The following is a 20,438-nucleotide window of genomic DNA, read 5'->3' on the forward strand; positions in this document are numbered from 1 at the left end:
CTCTGGGAAATGCATATGCGGATCAAGTCGCAAGATTTTGTGCCTTGAACTGTATATTACTCAGAGATGAATGGAATTCAATAAGTGAGCCAGAACTCGAACCAGCTGAAGCATTTGCCTTGAAGGTCGTAGATACAATAGAGGAACTAAAAGCACTACAGAATAATGTCAGGGAGGATGAAAGAGATTCCTGGATTAAATCACAGTGTATAAAGAGACCAGACGAGTTATGGGTTTCAAATGAGGGAAAATTTGTTTTGCCAAACAGTCTCTTATCACAGCTTGCGCGGTTCTATCATGGGCAAGCTCACCTAGGGAGAGATGCCATGATAAGATTGTTCAAAACTGATTGGTTTAACCCCAGATTTCGTCAAGCTGCAGAAGCAGTTTGCCATCGATGTGTCACTTGCCAGCAGATGAACCCAGGAAAGGGAACGGTTGTGAACGCGAGTCACATTGGTAGGGCAAGCGGGCCTTTTAGTCGTATGCAGATGGACTTCATTGAGATGCCTGTGCATGGAGGTCTGAAATATGTGTTGGTGATTGTGTGCATTTTTAGTCACTGGATTGAGGCATACCCCACACGTAGAAATGACAGCCTTACAGTTGCCAAGCTATTGTTGAGGGAGTTAATACCACGTTTCGGATTCCCGATCTCTTTAGAATCAGATAGGGGAAGTCACTTCAATAACGAGGTGATAAAGTTACTTTGCGAGGCGCTGAACATTGAGCAGAAACTGCATTGTAGCTATCGCCCTGAAGCATCAGGACTGGTGGAGCAGATGAATGGTACACTGAAATCAAGAATGGCGAAAATATGTGCATCGACAAATTTGAAATGGCCTGACGCATTACCCTTAGTGCTAATGTCAATGAGAAACACCCCTGATAGAAAGACTGGATTGTCTCCGCACGAAATTCTCATGGGCAGGGCTATGAGACTTCCTGCAGTTCCCGCAAACGCGCTTTTGAATATTACAGATGATATGGTGTTAGACTACTGCAAAGGTCTGGCTGATGTGGTTCGCTCTTTCTCTCACCAGGTGGAAGCAACCACCTTGCCACCGATCCAAGGTCCAGGACACGCACTGAAAGCAGGTGACTGGGTCGTGGTAAAGAAGCACGTGAGAAAGTCGTGTCTGGAACCCCGTTGGAAAGGCCCTTTCCAAGTGATCCTGACGACAACTACCGCTGTGAAGTGTGCGGGGGTTCCCAACTGGATTCACGCCAGTCACACAAAGAAGGTGTTGTGTCCCACAGATGAGGAAGTTGAAGCGCTGAAACTGCCAGTGCCTGATAAAACAGTGCTGAGACAGAACAAAACCGAACTGAAAACGGACAGGCAGAAGCAGGAGAGAGAGAGATATTATTGGAGAACGAAGAGTCCGACTCACTTGGGGAAGACCAAGGAGAAAGTTCAGACAGCGACGGAGAAGCTGAAGGTGACAAAGAGCCTGAAGCAGCTGAGGGTAGCGAAAAGCCTGAAGCAGCCGAAGGTGACAAAGAACCTGAAGCAGCTGAAAGGGATACAGAGCCTGACGAAAGTAACGGTGAGGAAGGGCTCGAAAAAGGTGAAAAGGCAGGAGAGCCTGATCAGAAGAGGGCTTTCCCAGAAACAGACGATACAGAAAAAGAAAAGGAGAACGTGATCGATTCCCCAGAGGGAGGGGACAAGGCAGAACAGAACGAAAAAGTTCAAACCTCTACAGAAAAGGTCGCAGGTCCATCAAATGGGCATGGTGAAAAGAGGAGACTAAGTATATCACCAGTAAAACAAAGGTCTGGAGAAGGTTTGAACGACGGAGAAAGGCCAAAAGTAAAAGAGAAAAGAAAAGAAGTGTCTGTTGTGGTACCAACCTCGAGTGAAGAAAAAGACTTGACAAAAGAGGAAAGTACCAGCGAGGCAGAATCGAAAAGAGAAGCAAAATTGAAAAGGAAAAGGATACCGAACAGAAGGTATTCCGGTCCTGAATGGGCATATGCAGTCAATGACGATTGGACTGACGAGTTTGTATCTCTAAGCATCGAGAACGAAGAAGAGGAAGAGATACCAATAGAAAAGAAAAGTTTTATGGACAGTGTTGATTGAAAGGGTGATAAATGATATTGCTTGCTACAATCTAAAGTGATAAAACCAGCTGAGACATTGCTAAACCGGATGAGACATTTGCTAAACAGATAAAGACTGAGTTATTGCCGAATTGAGACAAATGCTGCTAACCGATAAGTGACTTGGCCTTTGGAGAAGACGGTGTGAACATTGCGCTCGCTCAGCTTTGTAACTGAATTGCTAAATAAGTTTCATTTATAAGTGCTTCTAGCTCTCTGATTCTATACAGATCATGACGCAAAACAATAGAAAGAAATATTGTAAATGTGTGTGTATAGGCTTGGTAATTACATGTGTACTAATAGTAATGGCAATTGTGCTTGGAATACGTGGTAAAACTGAGAATGAGAGAATTGAGGCTTCTACTTTTGCTCCTGTTACTGTCACTGAACTAACCGCATTGAAAAGGCTAGCACTGGATGAGAGACTCTTGCATGATAGGAAAGAGCTTTCGTATAATGTTTTCTATCGCTTACTAACAGAATATGTTGAGACAATGGATGCGAAAGATTGTTATGTGTGTACCCAGATACCGACATCAGTGAAGGAAGGGGTGACATATCACCACATGCCTCTTACATACGGGATTACATGTAGTATAGTAATGTCTAGGTTTTATGGTCAAACTAACATACAGTATTTTTACTCAAATTATGATGTTACCTTTGCTTATGTTCCTATAATAGCGCAGCTAAGCCAGATTGCTAAAGATTGGGATGCTAAAATTATGAGAGAATTTTTCGAGCCAATGCAACCTTTTGAAACGGCTCACGCTCATAGGGAAAATCTTACCTGCTCGCTCTCTGCAGTAGAAATAAGCTTTTTGGATCGCACAGATGATAGAAGGGCTCAAATGAAGGCGAAATTAGAAAAGGAGTTACATAAGAGGACTTCAGTAGATAATTATGATTTTGCTGCAATAAAGACACAAGGGAAAATTGCTTTAGATGCTTGGCATGTAGGGAAGTTTTGTATATATCGAGGTGAATCTTATTATGACAACATTTTTGTAGGAGCGAGTGAGTGTAAACACACGTTTATCTTTAAGGCCAAATGGACATTCATGATGGACGGACTTGACCCTGTCATTCCAGGTGTATATTACATTTGTGGGTATAATGCCTATTATCGTCTTCCAAAGGGATGGTGGGGGAGATGTTATTTGGGTATAGTGTTCCCAAAGGTTTATCAACTGGATGACCTATCGATGATTCAAAAGACATCTGGATCCCATCGTATCCAGAAAAAAGAGACCGCAGCTGCTGTGGTAGGTGATATATTTGGAGCCATGATTCCTTCGTTGGGAGTTGTGCTGAATTCCATCAAAATAAGAAAGTTGTCTACTATAGTGGATAACATGTTGACAAAGTTTTCAGGTGCTATAATCCTGATAGATGCTGAACTTGCAGCGGAAAGAGCTATGACTCTTCAAAATAGGCTTGCTTTAGACATTCTTTTAGCAAAGGATGGTGGTGTTTGCAAAATGCTTGGTGCACGACACTGTTGTACCTATATACCTGACAATAGTGTGAAAATTAAAACTATGCTTGCTAATCTAACAAAAGAAAGTGCAGATTTGAAGGAACTGAAAGAACCAGGAGTGTGGGAGAAGGTTGGAAAAGGACTTGCTTCAGTGGGACATTGGATTGGGGGAGTTTGGAATGGAATATTGCTAAAAATAATAGAGGGAATTTTAATAGTGATAATTTGTGTATTTGGAATTTGGGGAATAAAAAGGGGAATAATAATGATTATGGAAAGAATAAAAAGAAGAAAGGAGGAGAAAATTATGAAAAGAATGGCAGAAGAATACAAAGCGCAAACTAGGGGAACTAAAAGGAAAAGAGAACTGACAGAATTTTAATGGAATAAAATTTGTGGGCTTAATTTGTGTGATGACAAGTAGTCATCAGAGGAGGGATTGATGAAGCAGAAAATGAAGGTTTTGATTTATTAACGCATAAACGTAGTGTGGAATAATCATGTGTGACTTTAACCCAACTAATAAAGATTGTACGGGGACAAAATGTGCCCTTAGAGTAGTTTGCCAACATTTATAAGCGTGCTTTATGTAACGTGGTGTATTAGAATTGCACTAATCCGACATAATCATAAACGTGTGCTACGATTAGCTTGTTTGAAATGCTTTAGCTTAGCATTACTTTAGCGGAGGCTTTGGCCTAGTGGCCTGGTCTCACGGTTTAGATGCTCGTATTTTTCCAATGTGCTATTAAACGTGTAATTCTGCTTGAAGCTGTACTTTTCCACAGAAACTGTTCACATGCTTATCTTAAAGTTTCGTGCCAGCCTGGCATATTTTCTCTTTACTTCAAGGTCGACTTGCAGGTGCGGACAATGGAGGCTCTGAAAGTGAGCTAATTGGTAGACAATGTTGCAACTTGCGTACCCATCTCCAAGGATAATGTATGCTTAAGTAAAAGCTTGAGAACTGTCGTTTTTGATTGGACAATTTGAAGCTAACCTATGAACCCTCCAATGGAGACCCTACTGGATTCGAACTGTTGTCTATAAAACCCAGGTGCACGAGAGATCATTACGGCCATTATTGGACATCCCGCCATTTTGCAGACTTCGTAGCTATTATGGCCCACCTTGCTGCGACGCCATTTTGAAAGAGACTTTGATGCTTTCTCTAATAGAGAGAAAGAGACTTTAAATGATTCTTGCCCTAGAGACTTTAACTTTGATCCCTTTGCATGAAGTAGTAGTTTTATTTTGCCGCCGTGAGGCATTTGCCCGTCCACCTTGCCCCTTTGCCCCGTCCCATGCTGATCGAGAAACGGTACCTGTGAGACGAAGACTTCCTTGTATGCTGATCGTAATTGGTAAATATGAAAGGAAATTGTAAAATTGCATTGTGTTTCTTTTAGGTAACCAACTGCTGATTTTGATAAGAGCCCTAGCTAGGAGTTTTTCTAAATTAATGTTGCCAAATTGTTTTTGCATGAAGTCCCACATGCCGATGCTAATTTGAGGTTAGATGAGGATTCCATATGTCGCACGATGCAATTTGAGATCTTGTTATGCTGACTAAATGTACGCAATTAGCTCATTACAGATTATCGTATTAGTGCTTTGCATTGCCATTATCGAATGCCTTGTGATTCAAATGCTACATAGATTACATTTGTTTCGACGTTACGGACAGCTATTAATGTTCATTTATGTTTATCATTTGGTGTTGAGACACATATATATTGTGCTAGCTTTGTTAATATAGGGAAATAAATTCACTAACTTTGCAATAAACTGGTGTGGTTATTCCTGACTGAAAGGTCAGGGTTTCGCCGAAATGTATTCTGGATTAGTTGTTAAGTGTTATGTTGATCAAGGTATTGCCTATGTTCGTTATTGATTATTAATTTCAGGAAATTGATTGATTAAGAGTACAGAGAGTTCCCACTTAGTCAAAAGATTCATCGGCCTAAAGAGCGTCCGAACACAGGTAAATTGTTACTACGGACCGCTCTATCAAAAGAACAAATTAAATTAAATAAATTAGTACTCTGTCCGTGCTTCGGAAAAATAAAAGGCAGTGATGTGAGGCTTATAGTGGCCAATTAAGAATCAGCTAGAAAGACTGACAATCAAGTCTGCAAACAGAAAGTAATTGGCGGGCTCCAAGTCCTTTACTTTATAAAATATCCATGGCAGAAACAGCGCATGTACTATATTAGGCCAGACCTAAACAGACTTTGTCAATGAGTAATTCCTCTACCTGGCTATTACACAACAGCCACAGATGTACTGCTCCTGGTCCCAAAGTAATAATATTAGTAATGTCTTCTAAAACGCAGCATGATTTATCACCCAGATATCAATTTTAAATATATTTTGGAAATTCAACCAATTGTCTCCAGACCTCAGCTTAAGAGTTCTAAAAATGCAAGCATTTTCATCTTAAATACACCTATTTCAATTTTGATATACATATATTAATTCAACTAAGGAAAAGCTTCTAGTTTAGTAAACTGGGCTGCACACAGCCGAACTACCTTCAGGCAGCTGGTAAGATACCAGTAAGTCACGAGCTATTCATTAAGGCTGCATGAAATATTCACACCCACATGAAAAAACACATAGCATACGGTTATATCTCTTCTAGAATTCCATACCTCTAGAAATGACACCGAGATTTCATAGACTGGGAACAAGCTAGGCAAATGGAATTCTTAAATATCGGCATGTGGGCCATGAATATTGTCAGGTTATGCAACTTCACAAGAAATTGTGTGTACAAGTGTACACAGAACCGGTTGGAGATGTATCAAGAACAAGGCACAATTTAGTTACAGGTCTCGAGGGGGCACACAATACTGCGACCCTGAGCGAAGAAGCAAACCTGAATGCTTTCTTCCTGTCAGAGCCAGCTGATGGCCATCTTAAGACTTGGATGCCCTATATGATCAGGATTAGGTCAAAGAGAGGCTTCAGAGTCCTAGCAGTTTGCCCGACAGTTGAGAAGTCGGGAATCGGGAAATAATCAAAAACAATTAACACTTCAAGTCCCAGGAACATCTGCACATAGGAAGTGGGGAGAGTTTAAGGGTACCTAGAGGCAATGGAGAATAGGTTGGAGGAGAGCTACGCCACTAACATTGAAACACACTCACTCCCTGGTTAAATCCTAAACTTCTGAGGCCTGTTAGGCAGAGTGATTCATAAGCCCCCGGTCATTGTGCAGAAGGTGCCTGGCAACTCTTCTGCTTCGTGTTTTGAGGCTTTGTCACTGTATTCGACCCCTGCTCCTTTGTTGTTTTATCCCTGCCCAGTTCCCTCGTGTAGAGGGGTGAGGCAGGATTGTTCCACTGATTGTTGAGTACTCCTTCGCCTTTTTGTTCTTCACGATGTGGCGTCCTAAGGTTTGGCACCAGTATTCAGGTCGGTGTTTGACATAGGGCATATGCACTCCTATTCAGATGTGTTTATTTCCCTATTGCAGCAGGTGCAGTGGCACCAGTTCCGGGGTGTGAGAGGCCACTGCCCCCCATTTATGACAGTCTTTTACTATCCAACCAGGGTTGAGGTGGACGTATTTAAGTGACTACACAGAGCTTAGTGTATCTTTGATCGTCACCTTATTATAACACTGTAATGACGTAGTGCTAAATGCAACAAATTCCGGGCTTTCCGATTACCGGTCCACACTACTTTTATTTTTGTTTCTATTTAGAGACTTTTTTGATTCCCTGTGAACTGGGGGGGTTCGGTCTCACCACGCCGAACTCCATCTTGCACAAGTGCAGCTTGCCCCTTATGAACTTTCTATTTTAGTTTCAGAAACCAAACTGATACGTGACAGAACCTGCTCCTTTCTTTTGTGTACCCTGTTTTAATCAGTTAATAGAGACATCCAACACCCCTTGGCCCAGACCAGGATGGTTAAGCGCTCACGCACATTCAGAAAGGTAAGCATGGGTCACCTCCTCCGAGACAGCAGACAAAGCATTCACGAGGCTTCCACTGCTCCGGGAAGGGATCGATTCCAGGCGGGCGCCGTTGTGACATGGATATCGTCAGTGTACCTGTTACTCTTAAACCATGACATCAGCGGCAGGGCCCAGAATACCTTGTGCAGGCCCGAGTCCGTGCCCGTGCCCATTCACAGAGGCACAGTGCGTCGAAGTGGCATCCACTCTTGCTGTGCGCGAGCGAGTCTTCCCTATTGTTATAGAAGTGGGTATTGATCACCTATTCTGAGGCCTGCTATTATTTACTGGCGGGTTGTCAAGCGCTCCTCGCTCCCCTCAGCCGTGCTGCATCCCTAAATACATTGGCTCTCGTTCAGCCTTTTTGTTCGGTGCACCTGACGCCTCTCGCATCCACTTGTGGTTCAAATTAAGGGCTGATTGAGCATTGTCCTTTGTAAGGCAGGAGAGAAAGAGAAGACGGACAACTTGCTAAGTGGGACGTCAGGAAGTTGGAACCCAGAAAGAGTGTCTCGGCAGACCTTGGTAGCCTTGCCTCAGATTGTCTTCTAGGTGTCTGGAAAAATCTGGCTGCTGGCTGCGATTGTGAAGGGATTTTGATCTTGAGCCATCATGTTGCAACAGATCCTCCGAGATATGTACATTGACCCCGACCTCCTGGCCGAGTTAAACGAGGAGCAGAAGCAGATCCTTTTCTACAAAATGCGTGAGGAACAGCTGAGGCGCTGGTATGAGTGGGACCGGAGCGTGGAGAAGAAGGAGTCTAATATGAAAATCAAGGCCAAGTTCGAACACAGTAAGGACTGTATAAGAACTGGAACGCGCTTGTGCATTTCCTATTGTGCGCATGTATGTGTGTTTATGTGCATCTGGGTAAGGATCTTCAGTCAACCTGAGTAGACCCTACAGGCGAGAGAGGTCTTTGATTCATTGTGACACACATCCCTCCAATTTACAGATCTCTGAGATTTCCCACCTAAGTGGATTTACACAAACCACCTCATTAGATGTTATGGATCACGGTAAGCTTCTGTTATGACAGTGCTGATGCGTATGAGCTGGTGTCATGAATGTCACCAGGAGAGAGGGGCATGGTGGGTTTCTGGCACTTCTATCTGTGGGTGACCTGCTCCACAGGTGCATCTTCACTTATAAAAATCAAACTGAGACGTCAGATAGTCTCTGTCATAGGAAAGGATGGCTAAGTGGGGGATGGGGGAGCTTAGGTTAAGGATTTACCAATAGTCAATCCTCATTATCACTTGTCGAACTTGGACATGAGAGGATTGTTGTTATTGTGCATTAATAAATGTGGTACTATGCAAGGACATATGTTCACACTGAAAACCGTGCTTGTTGACTGAGGAATTAAGGTCGATTTAAGATGAGTGGGAATGCAAGAGCTAAGGCTAAAATCTTACCATAAATTATTAATCTGAGGTGTTTTAAGTTGTGACATATTTGCTATTACATCGCCATCAATCATATCCCACCTGAACTTCATTTTTTTCAGGAAATTCATTATTGTAGCTGTAGATGTCTTTGTTTGCTGCATGCCTTAATCCAGAGTGGAGGAGAGTGATATATTTATTTCCCTCTTGCAATGTTTTAACCTGTGCTTACCAATCTGCATTAGGGGCCATATGCTTACCTGTCTGGGTCAAGGGTGGGTGTGCCTTCTTTTTTCTCTGCCACAGCCTTGCCCAAGGATCAGGGTTGCATATGTTCTCCTCATTCAACTTACTTATTCATGGGGCATGCATTTTTACCCCATGTTCGTCTTACCCAAGGACTGGGAATTTGTGTTCCCCTCACCTTTCCAAAAGGCAAAGAGAATCTTTGTTATCACCCGAACCCCTCTGTTTTTCATTTTGTAAACTCCCACCTTCTGCAATGATAGGAATTTATTTGATTCAATTGCCCCATCCTTTACAACTACCGTTGATTAAGGCAGTTGTGTTGTTATCCATTCTTCCTTCTCTGCTTGCCAAAAGACAGGGATGGTATGTGCCTCCTGTTTGCCCCATGGGTAATGGGCGTGTTTCTCTTCCCACACACCTTCCCAACTTGCCCAAGGGCAAGGGATTGTTTTTTACTTTTTTTGTTTTAAGACTCCTGATATTCGGAAATATTCTAAAAAAACATATTAATTCAACATAAATCTTGGCTGTATGCACGAGGGAAACTATTCATTGTGGTTCTAGATTCACCCTATAGCCTTTGGTGGTACTAGAGTCTTAAAATGTCCTACCTTGCATAAGGGTATTGATAAATGACCATGTGACCTGCAGGATGGCAGGGAGGCATTCGAGGCATTACTCAGACTGTCTTACCCAAGAAGGGAGGGTGTAGATCCACTCCACTCTCCCACCCTGGCAAATCGAAAGTTTTATTTTTAATGTTTGCAGATGTCTCCAGAAGAGCAAAATAATTGGCAGATGATTATTTTCTTTGTATTAACGTCTCACCTTTCAAGAACTGAGAGGAGCTTTCGTTTGATAAAATGTTCCCAACTTGCAGAATATTAGTGAGGTATATTTGTTATTGACTCCATATGCATCAAGATAAAAAAGAGAGAGGGGTCTCAGAAGTGATACTTCCCAATTTACATCTCATGGGGTTCTTTGCTTCTTGAAACAGGAAGAATCGCTGAACAGATGTACACCAAACTTGGCATGTAAGTACAGCTTTGCTTAAGGAAGTACCTTCGATGGTGTAACACCATTCAATAGTTTTCTAGAAACTAGCACCTAAAATATGCTCTGAATGGGCCTGGGCAGAATTTAAAGTACACCGGCGTAATTAATGTAATTTCTCATTGTGGATGATACTAAAAATTCCTGCCATTATGGATCCTCGCATAGTTAAATATTTGCAGAAAATACATGGGAACGTCACAACAAGAGCTGTTATTGTTCGGGATGCTTTGTTTAAATGCATCTCTATTCAATGAACTGATGTGACTATTACACAGTAAAATATAATGGAAATGAGGGATTTGCATTTCACGTAATTATGTGTAATATTGTTTAATTCTGGTGAAAGTTTGCACACCTATGCAAAGTTTGCCAACTCTAGTCATGATTTGGGCATGAAAAGGTCAAATGATAGAGTTTTCCTGACAGTTAATGTGCAGATCTATCAGAAATTTGTGAATCTCATAAACAAAATAAAGCCACACAATGGCACTAGGGAGCCTTTGCTTCAATCATCCATTGCAGATTCACGAATCCAGCTGTGGACTTGTGAATCCAACTTGCTCTAATTCACTGTTAATCGAGAAACATTTCCCTTACAGCCCCCATACCCAGCACTGTGTATTGAACAAGATGTTGAGAAAAACCGAAACAAAAAATGCATACTAGCGCAGGCTAAGTCTACTCTGATCCCCTGACACATGTGGAGGTGGCTCAAAGGGATCCCGTGGAATAAAAGTTAAACGCTGAAACAATTATTTTTATCACAGGATTCACAAATCCTGTATCAGATTCACACATTCTACTCCTTCCCTGGGTTCAGCAGGCTTTTCTTGGGGTCTTTAGGTTCACAAATCATGCACAGAATTTGTTAATGTTAAAGAAAACTAAAACAAAAGAGAATTTGGTGCATGCAGCTATGCTTCGCCACTGTGTAGTGGAGGTTGGCTACCTTTCAGAGGTTACATTGATGTTATCAATGGTGTCATAGAACATGTCATGAGTGATGTAATATGTGAAGTAATTAGCAGTGTACAGTGAAGGTGTGAATAACAAGTAGCAGGGTACCAACCAAACATTTTAAAACATTTTGTAGAGGGTTTGACATATATGTTGATTAATGTCATGAGAATAGCAGTGTAATTATGAAAGCTTCTTTTTACAAACACTGAAAGAAAGATGAAATGTTGTGTTCAACCTTTTAATTTGTTTAGGGAAGTTAAATATTATACAAATGAACTCAGCACTGTGAATGACTGCAAATAGTTTGCATGTACACCTCTTCTCTGTGAATTACAAGCTTTGATACCATTGACAAACATTTCAAACATTCAATAAGAAGACATATGTATTCCATAAATGTGCTTATGTATATATATAAATATGTATATATATATTTATATTTATATATATATATTTAATCACACATGACATCACTGATGGCATCTCAAGTAACATGGCTGAAGAGATCATATGACATCATCAGTAACATCCTTCACACCATGGTATGGACAAACGTAATGTATGATGCACAATATGTACACATCAAGCCAGCACAAGAAATCTTTAAGAACACTCATTATACATGTATGAACGGCAAAATACATTGACACTGTGTTATGCACCATTGTATGTGTTTTTCTGTTGTTACCGGAGTCATGTAGTTGTATATAGCCTGTTTTAGCATGTATTACTCGCTAAGCCATGGGGAGAGTGTCATGATGGAGGTAAACTAACCATGAACTTTCACATAAAAGACACATTGAGCATACTGATTGAAAGCTAGGAAAGTTTGCATTTAGTGTGACCTGGAAGCATTATATAGAGTACAGAGTGTCTGTAACTGAAGGTTATGGCAATTTGGTGTTTAGTGTCTTTAAATCAGTGGGATGTTTGGGAAGGCAAGAGTGTTAGTTAACCACATAGATTGAGGGACGGGTATGGGTGCAAGGAAAAATAATGCATGCCATCAATGTAAAGCACAGTGTATGATTGTTAACACTATACTTTCACATATGGTAATACTAGATAATGGTGTGAGAGGATACATCATCTTAAATTGTGGCTTCAAAAACGTTTTTTATCAAATATGCAATTCTATAATTGGGTGATGAATTTGTGAAATTATGCATGCCCACAACAATGATGGCAGTAATGAAGTCAGTCAAGATGCCAACAATGATGTAATTTGAGATATCATCAGTGATGTCATGTTTGAGTTCATGAGCAGGCCATATCAGGGCCATGAGTTACGGTCTGCATAGCTCTCCATAACTTGGCAATTTTAGTTATTTTTGTATTGGTCTTAACCATAACTTTGCTTCAACTGTTTTATCCATGGCATTTTTGAGTTTTTTCTTATGCATATGCTAATGTCTTATAAGCAAAAAACCCATGCCTTCCCTACAAAAAGACACAGTTTACATGTTTTATATGCTAACTGTACTATCCAGTAGCCATTGTACCAGCTTTGCACAACTAATAGCCGTGCTAAGCAGGCTCTGGTCACAGGGCCTGGATTAGCACCTGGACTAGTACCAGCCTCTGGCCTATGTCCCAGACACGTACTAGCCCCTGGGTCTATAGTGCTTAATATCTTGAGACCCTCACGGGTGAGTAGTGCGCTTTACAAATGCACACTCTCTTTGCCATGCATGTGGGAATGATATTATTTTTTCATATTTTTCCCAAAAATTGCACTTTAAAAAACCTGCAGATATGCCCCCTATTTCCATTTCTATAATCACAGGACTTGAATTTAGAGCCAAACACCCGTTTCAAAATACATCCTGCATAAGATCACAGGATGCTTTCCAAGTTCATCTCCTGTCATGTTTGCTATCAGGACACAGGCTTCAGTGCTTGACATCTTGTAATGATCGCTGCAGAAAACTAAAGCAATGAAAAACTGTTGTTTTAATTTGACGGATTCCTCAATCCCTTGAGTATCCACTTATCCTGCAAACAGGGATCCTTTTTCATTTGATTCGTCTACATGTAAAATGTATTATTTTTGAAGTATTTGAGGATTAGGATCCACGTGTAGCCTGGGGGTAAAATGTCAAAATAGACAGGGGTCTTCGTCAGATGAACCCTTTAAAGACTGCTTGAGTTCGTTTTTTTAATGAGAATGTCCTAAACATTTCTGAATTGATTTACACCGAATTATAAAAGCCACTGATCGGAGTGAATTTCTAGTTTCATGCTAAGTGTAGTGAAATGCTAAACATCATGTCTTACTGCATCAGAGAGCGACAATCCCCATGATACTTAACATTCGAAATGACAACTTTTTTGATCACCCTTTTAAACACCCCCTTTATCTGAGGAATCTGCATGAAACTCAACATGCCAAAACACAGCCACCTATACTATTTGTTTGCAGACTTTCGCAGCCCTGCCAAGTACCACGCGTCAAGTGTTAGACTAACGCATTTTAATGTGGTGGTTTGCATCCTCACATTAAAATGCATTATCACGCACCTTTAGCGCCTTGACCACCTGCGCACGCTTAGCCTGGGTGAACCAAGCAGGTAGTGACAGCAGATGTAGCACTGCATTACCGCAGCACAGTATCCGGGACTGCTGCACAGGCAGCTGGCTCCTACTCCTAGGCAGCCATTCGGTTCTGTCTGACTGGGGCACGACTAAGGAGCATGGGTGTCTGCAGTGCAGTGAGCAGAGCCCAGGAGTCGATCCCAGGAGCTGCGGCTTTGAGACTGCTCCAGTCTCTCACCATAGTCATCTCTCTGTCAGCCCACGGGTTTGAAAATGGCATAGGTCGTAGCTAGATTGCAGACGGGGCCCCAGCACTCTTTGTGAGTCAGAGATAACCATGACTGTCCACACTTCAGTCCCAAAAGTGTGATGAGATAATGTAATGAAAGCAAAGAGGCTAAATTTCAAGCACAGCTGATATTAAGATAATTCAATGAGAGAGGCTATCAAGTGTTGTAACTGCAGCAAACAGTTCCAAGAGTTGCTGGCAAATTAAAGTGGTTTAGAGAAAAAAATTGTGTTGATGTAAATGTGGATGTTTGCTTTAATTATTTCAGGCTGTGATTCATTTTTCACAATACAAAAACGATGCGTCATAAACTTTGTTTGAGACTATGCTAAATTGTCCTACTAGGGTTGCTCATTACAGAGTCCTACATACATTGCACCCCTGCCTTCAACTCCAAGAATGCTTTCTTTTGTCAATTACAAAGAATCTTAGGTCTCATTATTATAATATTGGCGGTACAAACCGCCTATGGCCGCCAAAAGACCGTCGGCGCAACTACCAGCCATCTACCGGATTATGACCACAGCTGGTTTTCCGCTAGAACGATGGTGGAAATCTGGCTGTGGCCATGCCGGCGGATGGCGGTAAGGTGGTGCTGCTGCCAGCAGCAGCGCCACGCCAGTAGACTGCAGCCAGCCATATTATGAGAATAATACGGCCTGGCGGTGTTCTGCTGGCAGATGCTGCTGCTGGCAGCTGCGCCCGTCCCGTCTCCTGCCGGAGGACCCCCTGATGACAGGTAAGCCTGGTGCTCCTACAGGCGAGGTGGGTGTTGTGTGTGTTTGGGGTGTGTGTATGTCTGTGCGTGCGAGTATGCAGGTGTGTGTTGCGTGTTGTGTGCATGTATGGATGTGTGAGTGCATGTATGTGGATTTGTGTGATTGCATGTGTGCGTGTATGTATTTAAGTGTGTGCAGGTGTGTGTGTGAATGGATGTATCCACGCGTGGATGTATGTTGGAATGGGTGTGTGCATGCGTATATGTACAAGTGTGAAGGGAGGGGCATGGGGGGGTCTGGAGTGGAAGGTGGGGTGGAGAGGAGAACCAGGGGAGGGGGAGGGGGCAGGGAAGACCACTATCAGTGACAAGGAAGGGCTTCTCTGTCACTGATAGTGCCTACCACCATGGTTTTTGTGGCCGTAAGGATGCCACGAAAACCATGGTGGTAGGCGGGGTCTTAATCCCTCAGGCGGGCAATTGATGGCCGCGAGCTGGAGAGTGAAATCTCCAGCCCGGCGGTTCTTACCGCTGTGGTGGTCAGTGTGGTACTTTGGCAGTTTAGCTTTAGTCAAACCGCCAATGTCTTAATGTCTTAATATGAAGTAAAGTACAGCCAGCCTGTTGGCAGTACTTTCCTCCATATTAACGCAACCTGCTGGGGTCATAATGACCCCTTAATCACGTGCAATTAGTTCCAGGAGGAGCGTTCTGATGCGTAGGTTTAAGGCTAAATTGCGGTGAGTGCTGGGGTTTTCCTGAGTGTAAATCCACATATTGATCGAGTAAAGCAGTGGTATGGGATAACTGTTTTCCTTCGCCACAACTTTTTTTCTTTTTTGTCAGTATCATCCATTTCATATTATTCCTGGCAGTTCTGTCAAAATTCCGAGCTGACTTTTTAGCTCATTGTGTTGATGTTTGGTGCCAAAGCAACTAATTTAAACTTCGCCTGTCAACTTTATGGCCCTTATTACAACCCTGGTGGTAAATGCCACCGACCTCCGTGCTGACGGCCGCCAAGATACAATGACCGTGGCGGTATACCGCTACCCATATTATGACCCACATAGAGAAATCCGCCACTATACAGACACCCACACAAGTCCGCCAGCCCAAAGGTCAGTGATAAATTGGCAGTACCAAAACCCACACCGTTACGCCAACAGAAATACGCCAACAGCATCAGGACCCACGAATCACTGCGGCAGTCTTTCAACCGCGGTAAACTATTGGCGGTACACGCCGCTGCGCTCAAAATACACACACACTAACAAAACTACACCACATTGGACAATTCAAACTACACACACCTGACACAGATACACACACCACACCCACAACACTATAAAACACACACCCACATTACCCACAATCCCTTACAACAACAAAAAAATATTGCCAAATGAGAGAGAGACAAGCCTGGGCCACCCACTCAATCTGAGCCACATAACACCTTCACCCATACACCATCCACGCACCTCACACCCCACACCACAACACATCACCCCACACACCCTCACACATACCACTTACACTACATTCATGTCACCACAAAGACACCCCAAGTTTTCAGAGGAGGAGATAAGGGTCATGGTGGAGGAAATCATCAGGGTAGAGCCACAGCTATTCGGATCACAGGTGCAGCAGACGTCCATTGCAAGGAAGATGGAGCTATGGCACATAGTTGAGGACAGGGTCAACGCCGTGGGACAGCACCATAGAACAAGGGATGACATCAGGAAGAGGTGGAACGACCTACAGGGGAAGGTGCATTCCGTGGTAGCAAGACACCAGGTAGAGGTACAGAGGACTGGCAGTGCACCCCACCTCCTCCCCCCACAACTAACAACATGGGAGGAGCAAGTCTTGGCGATCATGCATACTGAGGGCCTTGCAGGAGTAGCAGGAGGACTGAACTCTGGTAAGTCAAATCTTTACTACTTTATCCCCCCCAATCTACCTGCTTGCCATCACTAACTCCCACCCCTACCCTCACCCCGTCACCCCACCACCTCACATATACCCCACCATCACAACCCACACATCCCAACACCAAGCCCTGCATGAAACAACAATGCATGGACACCCATCACAGACCTTCATGGACACCCATCTCCACAGCATGCACACTAGTGACCATCACTTAGCCAACCGAATTACAACTCACACAAGCCAAAGCTGCCTTGCCAATAACAACCATAGAGGGAACCATACCCATGCACAAGATGGCACACGCAGATACAATAACACTGCATTTCGTCCCCACAGGACCCCCCACTCAACGTCACCAGAGAGGAGGTGCCACCAACATCCGCCCCCGCCCTCAGTGATCACAGCAGCTCTGCACGCCTGGATCACGATGACCAACCTGGCCGATCAGTGACCTCTGGACAGTCGGTTACCCTGCCACAGTACCATACCACCACAGAGCCTCACCCCTCAGGAAACACCAGCACAGCACCCAATCAGAAGGCCCTTACGTCTTTCCCCAGGACACATCAATCAGCAGTGTGTCCACCACTACAGAGACCCCAGGCAACCCCATAAACCCAAGACAATCTGAGACCTGGGGTCAGTGGCAGTGGGCACACGGTTCAGAGGACAGAGGCACAGGACAACAGGGAAGCTGGGAGGACTGCTGTTCGACAGTGGGCCAGATACTGTACAAGTTGCAGGAGACCCAGCGGACACAGGAGGGACAGTACCTGGGTATCAGGGAGGACCTCAAACACTTCGACACCATCCTGGTCACCATTGCAGGGGTGCTGGCTGACATGGCTAACACCATGAGGGAGGCAGTGGCACACCAGCGGGCCCCTGACACTAGCCACACCGATGAACAGCCCTCCACCTCCGCCATCGCTAGTGGACAGGAGGCCCTGCCACAGGACCAACAAGCCCCCCACCCCCTGCAGAAGGAGAACCACCCTGCAAACAGTCCCTGTGATTGAGGCAGAAGCCTGAGAACATTGCCAAGACCCCCACCAGAAAATAAGACTCTCCTGATGGTCACCCTTCTGTCTCACTCTGTTACCCTGTCCACCTTGAACTGCCATTGCTACACTTCCTATATCCCCTTGGACAATGCATCTGTGATACCAATAGACTGGACTCTACCCTGGACCTTCCTCCATCATCAACCCAGCCCTTTGCAATACCCCCTCCACTTATTTGCACATAAATAAACACTCTTGGAACTAATACAAGTATAGAGTCTGTCAATTGATTCAAATATGTATTTGTTTAACAAGCTGTAAACATTGCAATTCAACTGTACAGTCATGTATACATAGCTATGACCTGTAGTGGGCAGCAGGGAACACACCAGGAGCCAGAGTGGGGCACAGAGATCTGAAAATAGAGATGCCAAAGGGTACAGTAAGTGGCCAAACAATATGGAAAATCAGGCTGCCATGTACAATATCCAACAGAAAAATGCAATGGAAAGTGAAGTTACAGTGTCTTACCTGTGTGTCACTGGAAATACTGTGTATGAGTGATCTTCCGTTGTCCACATCTTCTTCCTCTGCCTCCTCTTCCTCGCTGTACACATGCTCCATCACTGCCACAAGACCATCTCCATGTTCATCTTCCTGCAGAAAAGGCACCTGGCGTCTCAAGGCCAGGTTGTGCAACATGCAATATGCAACAATGATCTGGCACACCTTCTTGGGTGAGTAGTACAGGGGTCCACCTGTCTGATGGAGGCACCGGAACCTGGTCTTCAGGAGGCCAAAGGTTCTTTCAATGGTCCTCCTTGTTCATCCAGGTGCTTCATTGTAACGTTATTCTGCCCTCGTTCTGGTATTCCTCACTGGGGTCATGAGAGGTTGAGGTAACCAGATTCACCTGGAAATATTCGGGTGATACATGTTAGACATACACTCACCCTTAGGGACAACCCCACACCCATATACCTACATCAACTGGGTGGGGACCATGGGCTCACCTATTAGCCATACCCGGTGCCTCTGAGGTTGAGACATCACATATGAAATGCTGCTATTCCTAAAACTGAAGGCATCATGCACAGAACCAGGATACTTGGCATTCACGTGGGAGATGTACTGGCCCGCCAAACACACCATCTGCACATTCAAAGAGTGATAGCTTTTTTTATTCCTGAAAACTTGTTCATTCCTCCGGGGGGTACAAATGCTACATGTGTACCATCAATGGCACCAATGATGTTGGGGATATGTCCCAGGGCATAGAAGTCAGCTTTCACTGTGGCCAAATCCTCCACTTGGGGGAATAAGATGTAGCTGTGCATGTGTTTCAGCATGGCAGACAGCACTCTGGTCAACATGTTTGAGAACATGTGGTGACATCCCTGATGCCATGGCCTCTGTGGCTTGGAATGAACCACTTGCCAGGAAATGGAGCACTGACGGGACCTGCACAAGAGGGGGGGTACCTGTGGGCTGGTGGATAGCTGAAATCAGGTCTGGCTCCAATTGGGCACACAGTTCTTGGATTGTGGCCGTATCAAGTCTGTAGGTTAGGATAATGTGTCTTTCCTCTATTGTCGCCAGGTCCACCAGGGGTCTGTACACAGGAGGATGTCTCCATCTCATATTCATCCTCAGTGGTTGAAGTCTAGGGAGAAAAACGGTGCGCAGAGTCATATTCACACATCTATTGTAATAATGATGAATCTCTTCCTTTGCAGAAACAGTATGCCAATTTGAGAGTCAATTGATGTGCCAGTGTCTGCTGTGACGCAGTTAGGTGCCATGGCCTGTGCCCTCCTGAAATGGTGGCTGCCTGACCTCAGAGGATAGACAAGTGGAAATGAGGTAATTCAGCTGAAGTTGTGTGCCGTAGTGGTCGATGACCGCCGCACAACTTCGCATTGGTTAACATTAGGCCCTATGGGTTCCATGAGCCAATGGCGATGTACACCGGCAGTGACGGTACCCACTGCCGCGGACGTCACCGCCATTTTCTATCTGTTCACTCACTTGCTACCTGACCTTCAGTAGGAGAGGATCTACACTGCAAGTGCTGCTGTGACCTGTGTCTGGAAGAGGCAATGGCTCAAGTGTCTGGGGAAAGGGTCCCTGCCTTCAATTCGGAGGAGTTGGAGAGACTGGTGGATGGGGTCCTACCCCAGTACACTTTACGCTATGGTCCTCCAGACAAACAGGTGAGTACACTGTGAGCATGATGTGTGGGCCATGAATTTATGGAGTGCTGTGTGTGTCAGCCTCATGTAGGGGGGGCTTAGGGGTCCTGGGCAGAGTGCTGCATTTATGGTGGTCAATGTATGTGTGTAAGGGTACTGGGAGGGATATGGTGGGCCATGAGTATGACAGTCCGGACGGTATGACTAATCTTTTTTCTGCTGTCTTTTCCCTGCAGGTCAGCACCCATAGGAAAAAGGGTATTTGGTGTGCCATCGCCAAGGAGGTGTGGACCCTGGGGGTCTTTGACAGGCAGAGCACCAACTGACGCAAACGGTGGGAGGACCTGCGCCTTTGGGCAAGGAAGTTGGCGGAGGCCCAGCTGTGGCTGCCTCCCAACGAGGAAGGGGTGCCCGTCATACCCTGACCTCCCCTGATGTTCTGCATCCTGGCAGTGGACTATACGGAGTTAGATTGGTGCTTGAAGGCATCACAGCAGCCACAAGGGGGTGAGTACAGATTTAGATTCATGACTTTGCACGAGTTAA

The 20,438-nt window shown here is 44.3% G+C and overlaps 1 protein-coding gene across 1 annotated transcript in view; it reads left to right on the forward strand.

The window, feature by feature from the left end:
- Window positions 1-8,172: 8,172 nt before the first annotated feature.
- Window positions 8,173-20,438, forward strand: part of SH2D4B (SH2 domain containing 4B) — a 1,234,963-nt gene continuing 1,222,697 nt past the window's right edge. The window contains exon 1 of the mRNA XM_069240651.1: window positions 8,173-8,294. Within this exon, the coding sequence (XP_069096752.1) occupies window positions 8,173-8,294 (122 nt within the window). The remainder of the gene's footprint in view (window positions 8,295-20,438) is intronic.

Source organism: Pleurodeles waltl, chromosome 6 (genome assembly GCF_031143425.1).
Source record: "Pleurodeles waltl isolate 20211129_DDA chromosome 6, aPleWal1.hap1.20221129, whole genome shotgun sequence".
NCBI classification, from domain to species: Eukaryota; Metazoa; Chordata; class Amphibia; order Caudata; family Salamandridae; genus Pleurodeles; species Pleurodeles waltl.